The 6,750-nt window shown below is 34.3% G+C and overlaps 1 protein-coding gene across 1 annotated transcript; it reads left to right on the top strand.

Moving 5' to 3' along the window:
• Positions 1-3,536: 3,536 nt before the first annotated feature.
• LOC139875810 (uncharacterized) lies at positions 3,537-5,962 on the top strand. The gene is made up of 5 exons (XM_071863109.1): positions 3,537-4,551; positions 4,666-5,281; positions 5,340-5,413; positions 5,513-5,631; positions 5,726-5,962. Exons 1-5 carry the CDS (start codon positions 3,537-3,539, stop codon positions 5,960-5,962), a joined length of 2,061 nt encoding a protein of 686 aa, XP_071719210.1.
• Positions 5,963-6,750: the final 788 nt, after the last annotated feature.

Below are 6,750 nucleotides of genomic sequence, written 5' to 3'. Positions count from 1 at the left end.
GTAAGGTACCATTTTTCTGATTTTTCCCTGATTTTTCCCTGTGTGTATCGAAATATGTCAGGTAACCTTTTTTTAATTCTATCAATAATGTGTATAGGGTAATGTTTAACTAGTTAATACTATAATTTGTTTCATCTTTGTAATTTCGATTTCATAAAAAGAAGTTACATATTTAAAGACAGTTTTAGTCAATGATTTTGACAGTAATTGTTTTGCCATCCCAACCGGACATTTTATAGATATATAACTTGCTTGTTGATCCACCAAATGCTTTTTTGTTTTTTTATCAGTTCAGTTCCACATATACTGATAGCTCACTACATGAATTCCCAAGCAACTAAATGGTTCAATTTGCCTCCTGCTGACGAACACGACGACCGCTACTGTTGTGACGACCAAAATTCCAAACGACGACTTATTTGTCCGGTTAATGCAGCCTTGCTTTTGCATCACAAAGATGTGAAGATAATACTTCAAGGTCTGGTTCTCATAATGGTTAACGAGTATTAAGAGCCCGTTTGTACCGATTGAGATGAGAGAGTTTGTACCCGGTGATGTGTATGTGATGAGATCTGCTCAGGAGGAGATCATGGTAGTTTTCTCATTTGTGACTGATCAGGAGAAGAACGTTCATGACAGAAATGTCAATTTGAAGGTATCTTTTAAAAATCTTGATTGATTCTAAGTATTGGTGTTATGACTTTTATGAGTTAAAACTTATTTTGGTTTCAAGCTAGTTATTTAGTGTCATGTTTTGGGTATTGTGTGTCACTGTTCTAGACTAGGTGCTATGCATTGTGTTTTGATTTTTTTAAATACAATTTCCTTGCTTTTCCAAAAAAAAAAAAAAAAAAAAAAAAATTAGTTAGGTGTTAAGAGTTATATGGATGCCATATTTTGGTTTCAAGCTAGTTATTTAGTGTGTCATGTTTTGGGTATTGTGTGCTACTATTCTAGACTATGTGCTATGCATTGTGTTTTGATTTTTTTAGATGCAATTTCCTTGCTTTTACAAAAACAAAAAAAAAAAATTAGTTAGGTGTTTAGAGTTTGTTCATTTTATACGAGACTTTTACTCAAGGTTGGCCAACTCGGCCGAGTAATCGGCGAGTAATCGGCTGAAGGAAGAAAACGAGAACTCGGTACAGGAATCGACCAAAACTCGGTCAACAAAAGTCAACTCTTCTAAAAAATTGAAATACGTTCAATAATTAGGGTTTCCTTCACAGCGACACTTCTTTTTCTTCTATTCCGCCTACGTTTCTTCCTCTTTCTTCTCTGACGCTGCTATTTCTTGGGTTTCTTCTCGTCTTCCTCTTCTTCAATTGGACATGTCACTCAACAATTAACAAGGTCGACTACTCTTCTTCCTCTTCTATCTCAAGTTCTCAACAGATTCAGGTTTGTTTATAAATTTTAATCGAATCATCTTTTTTTTTTGTGTGAATATTTGGTCTCTTGATTTCCCTCTTGATTATGACCATATATATATATATATATATATATATATATATATATATATATATATATATATATATATATATATATATATATATATATATATATATATATATATATATATAATTTTCCGATAGTGGTCAACCTCTCTTCACTTTTTGAACCTCACAACTGCAAACAAGTGTCCTTACCACCCATCACGGACGGAGACATTTTTAGGTGTCCCCGTCTTTATTGCCCCATGTACGCAAGTGTAAGGTACCATTTTTCTGATTTTTCCCTGATTTTTCCCTGTGTGTATCGAAATATGTCAGGTAACCTTTTTTTAATTCTATCAATAATGTGTATAGGGTAATGTTTAACTAGTTAATACTATAATTTGTTTCATCTTTGTAATTTCGATTTCATAAAAAGAAGTTACATATTTAAAGACAGTTTTAGTCAATGATTTTGACAGTAATTGTTTTGCCATCCCAACCGGACATTTTATAGATATATAACTTGCTTGTTGATCCACCAAATGCTTTTTTGTTTTTTTATCAGTTCAGTTCCACATATACTGATAGCTCACTACGTGAATTCCCAAGCAACTAAATGGTTCAATTTGCCTCCTGCTGACGAACACGACGACCGCTACTGTTGTGACGACCAAAATTCCAAACGACGACTTATTTGTCCGGTTAATGCAGCCTTGCTTTTGCATCACAAAGATGTGAAGATAATACTTCAAGGTCTGGTTCTCATAATGGTTAACGAGTATTAAGAGCCCGTTTGTACCGATTGAGATGAGAGAGTTTGTACCCGGTGATGTGTATGTGATGAGATCTGCTCAGGAGGAGATCATGGTAGTTTTCTCATTTGTGACTGATCAGGAGAAGAACGTTCATGACAGAAATGTCAATTTGAAGGTATCTTTTAAAAATCTTGATTGATTCTAAGTATTGGTGTTATGACTTTTATGAGTTAAAACTTATTTTGGTTTCAAGCTAGTTATTTAGTGTCATGTTTTGGGTATTGTGTGTCACTGTTCTAGACTAGGTGCTATGCATTGTGTTTTGATTTTTTTAAATACAATTTCCTTGCTTTTCCAAAAAAAAAAAAAAAAAAAAAAAATTAGTTAGGTGTTAAGAGTTATATGGATGCCATATTTTGGTTTCAAGCTAGTTATTTAGTGTGTCATGTTTTGGGTATTGTGTGCTACTGTTCTAGACTATGTGCTATGCATTGTGTTTTGATTTTTTTAGATGCAATTTCCTTGCTTTTACAAAAACAAAAAAAAAAAAATTAGTTAGGTGTTTAGAGTTTGTTCATTTTATACGAGACTTTTACTCAAGGTTGGCCAACTCGGCCGAGTAATCGGCGAGTAATCGGCTGAAGGCAGAAAACGAGAACTCGGTACAAGAATCGGCCAAAACTCGGTCAACAAAAGTCAACTCTTCTAAAAAATTGAAATACGTTCAATAATTAGGGTTTCCTTCACAGCGACACTTCTTTTTCTTCTATTCCGCCTACGTTTCTTCCTCTTTCTTCTCTGACGCTGCTATTTCTTGGGTTTCTTCTCGTCTTCCTCTTCTTCAATTGGACATGTCACTCAACAATTAACAAGGTCGACTACTCTTCTTCCTCTTCTATCTCAAGTTCTCAACAGATTCAGGTTTGTTTATAAATTTTAATCGAATCATCTTTTTTTTTGTGTGTGAATATTTGGTCTCTTGATTTTGACTCAGTGTACTAATGTTACTAATCAATTAGTTAATCAATTTATATCTGTTAATCAATTAGTTAATCAATTTATATTTGTCTCCTGTTTATATTTGTCTCATGTTTATATTTGTTTAATCAATATGACTCAGTGTACTCGGTTTTTGTATATAATTATCAATTTGTATATCAATTTGTGTATTGTTGTATTTTGTTTAACTGAGCTAACAATTTTTGTATATCAATTTGTCACTTGTTTACAATTGTTAGTCTGTTATATTACAATTTGTGTATTGTTGTATTTTGTTTAAGTGTTTAACTGAGCTAGCAAGCTAAGTGGTATGTTTTTTGTTTAGGTTTAGTATATTCACTTTTCAATGGCAGGAGCGTCTACGGATCAATCAACGATTTCTACTGCTGCTATTAATGATCTCAAGAGGAAATCGGGTGATGTTGGTTGGGATTATGCAATTTTGACTGACAAGAATAATTTACAAAAAGTGAAATGCAAGATTTGCGGCAAGGTTATGTCGGGTGGTATTCATAGATTGAAACAGCATGTTGCTCAGGTAACAGGAAATGTCGCATCATGCTCTAAAGCCACCCAAGAGGATATAGCAAAATGTCAAAAAGCTATTAATGATATTGGTGCTAAAAAGAAAGTTAAACAAGATCATGATGTATCTGTGAGAATGGAGGTAAGGAATGATATGACAAGCCCCATTGACCTTGATGAGAGTGAAGAATTCGTTAGAGGATCGAAGCCACAACGTTCTTACGGTCCCATTGATAGGTTTACAACTTTTGATAAAGGAAAGAGTAAACAAACCAATCTTGATAGCGTTATGAGAAAAGAAAGTGCGGATCGTTTAGATGCTTATATTGCTAGGTGGGCTTATCAGCATGCGGTTCCGTTTAATGCAGTTGATAATGATGAATTCGTATGTATATTAGAGGCGGCCGGTCATCATGGACCTAATGGTAAACCTCCATCAAGATACCACTTAGGAGAACCTCTATTAAAGAAAGAGGTTGATAGAACAAAAACCCGCATGAAAAGGTATGAAGATGATTGGAAAATAAGTGGATGCTCCATTATGACGGATGCATGGTCCGATAGAAACAGAAGGAGCATCATGAACTTATGTGCTAATTCGAGTTTGGGTACCGTGTTCTTGACTTCAAAAGAGTGTTCGGATGAAGCTCACACAAGCGATTACATATACAAATATATTGAGATGTGCATCGAAAAAGTTGGTCCCGAAAATGTGGTTCAAGTTGTGACCGACAATGCCGCTAATAATATGGGAGCGGCAAAGTTGTTGAAGGTGAAACGACCAACAATATTTTGGACATGTTGTTCGGCGCACACAATTAACCTTATGCTTGAAGGTAATAAGTTTATAAGTTTATAATTATTAAAGTATTAAAGTATATATATTATATATGTGCATATGTTTATATGTGTATAAAACAATTTAAAGCTAAAAGTTTCTATTCTTGAAGGTATTGGGGGAAAAAATGGCTTCAAAAAGACACTAGAAGAAGCAAGAAAAATAACGGTGTTCATCTATTCCCATCATATGTCATTGGCTTTAATGCGGAAATACACCAAAAAGAGGAATATTGTAAGACCGGGAGTTACAAGATTTGCTTCCTCATTTCTTACTTTGCAAAGTCTACTTGAAAAGAAGACACAACTAAGACACATGTTTTTGAGTGAGAAATGGGAAAAGTGTAGCTTAGCAAAGACAAAGAAAGGGACTGAAGTTAAATCTTTGGTGATGGACGACAAAACTTGGGCCGGTGTGGCAAGATGCTCAAGTGTTTTTGAACCTTTAGTCAAAGTCTTAAGGATGGTAGATGCCGATTGGAAGCCTTCCATGGGTTTCTTACATGGTGAGCTTAAGAAGGCACAACAACAAATTAGAGAAGTTTTCAACAATAATTACGAAAAATATAAGCCCATCATGGAAGTCATATCAACTAAGATGGAAGGTAGACTTGATACATGCCTACACTTGGCGGCTTATTTTTTGAACCCGTTTTATCTTTATAACGATGTAAGTATCCTACTTGATGAACGTGCGAATGATGCGGTTGTTGAAGTTGTTGAGCAAATGTTTCCTGAAGATCATGAGATGCAACACAATATGTAATTTGGAGTTGCCAATTTACAGGAGTAAAGAAGGGAAGTTTGGTCGGACAGTTGCAATTAAAGGATGTGAGGTGAACGATTCTAAATTTAATCCAGGTAATGCGTTATTTGTTTATTTTCTTGAATTGTAGATTTAATAAGTGTGTATGTTTGCTACTGTTTGCTAGTGCCAATTTAATATATCTTTAATTGTAGCGAGTTGGTGGGCAAGCTATGGTGCCTCAACTCCTAATTTGAGAAAAGTTGCAATTAGGATACTTTCTTTAACCACCGCCTCATCGGGTTGCGAAAGAAACTGGAGCACATTCGAAGCGGTTAGTGACTTTTAGTGTTTAGTAATCTATTTTTTTTTAAGTTATATTTTTACTTAAACTATTTGTTGGCTTATTAGTTATTTTAACTTTGTAGATCCATACGAAAAAAAGAAATAGGCTCGAGGCAGAAAAAGTGAACAGTCTTGTCTATGTTCAATTCAATGCTAATTTAATGAAAAAAAATGAAAGAAGAAAGGAACGAGCAGGGCGTGATGTACTTGTATCGCATGATGATGTTGCAACTGAGGCGCAAGATTGGATTATTGATGAAGGATTGACTTATGAGTTGATTAGTGAGGCTACGGGTTTGAAGGGAGCTAATGAACCTTGAAGAAGTAGTAGACGGCCGCGGGAACTTTTCGAAGAATTCGACTCGGCGAGTGGGGGGGAACTCGAAGTAGATGAAGAGATTGAGTATGAGTCGGATGGAGTTGAAATTCGTGAACAACATTATGAACATGATAAGGAATTCGATATTGATGAAGATTGATCATGATTCAAGAACAACATGCTCTATTATGACCCGTTGTTTGTAACTTTCAAACTTTGTATCATGTATTTTGTATTTGCTATTTGATGTAAACATTGATGCTATTTGATGTTTTTTTGATGTTTAAAATTGCTAATGATGCTTATTTAAGTTTCATACAAAGTCAATTTGTATTGAATCAAGCATATAAGCAACATATATACATTTTTGGAACATATATTACATCATATATATATATATATATATATATATATATATATATATATATATATATATATATATCTATATTTAAAAACTAAAAAGTCAACAAAAGTCAACATCCGAGTACTCCCCGAGTCGCCGATTACTCCTCAAAAACCTCCGGCCGAGTACTCCCCGAGTCGCGAGTTTTACAACCTTGGGTCTAAATGTCACAGCTTGTGATATTGTTTGGTGATTGTTCATTTTGGTTTTGTTTGTGATTAGACTTTGTATTGATAACGACTCGCATACAAAATTTTTAATAGCTATGTTTGAATTTGCCCAAGAAAAGTCACGCTACTTCATTGAGAGTTGCAAAAGAAAGAACTACTTCACATATAAGAGGTTAGGATTAATATTCTTTTTGTAGTTTATGTTTCGTTTTTCTT

This window comes from Rutidosis leptorrhynchoides, chromosome 11, assembly GCF_046630445.1.
Source record: "Rutidosis leptorrhynchoides isolate AG116_Rl617_1_P2 chromosome 11, CSIRO_AGI_Rlap_v1, whole genome shotgun sequence".
NCBI lineage: Eukaryota > Viridiplantae > Streptophyta > Magnoliopsida > Asterales > Asteraceae > Rutidosis > Rutidosis leptorrhynchoides.
This window is presented reverse-complemented; position numbering and strand designations above follow the sequence as displayed.

Bases quoted from the DNA above. Each gene is read 5' to 3' on its own strand.
- LOC139875810 (XM_071863109.1), top strand. From the start codon at position 3,537: ATGGCAGGAGCGTCTACGGATCAATCAACGATTTCTACTGCTGCTATT. The intron at 5,282-5,339 runs GTTTCCTGAAGA...GCCAATTTACAG, and splicing joins GTTGAAGTTGTTGAGCAAAT to GAGTAAAGAAGGGAAGTTTG. The intron at 5,632-5,725 runs GTTAGTGACTTT...TTAACTTTGTAG, and splicing joins ACTGGAGCACATTCGAAGCG to ATCCATACGAAAAAAAGAAA.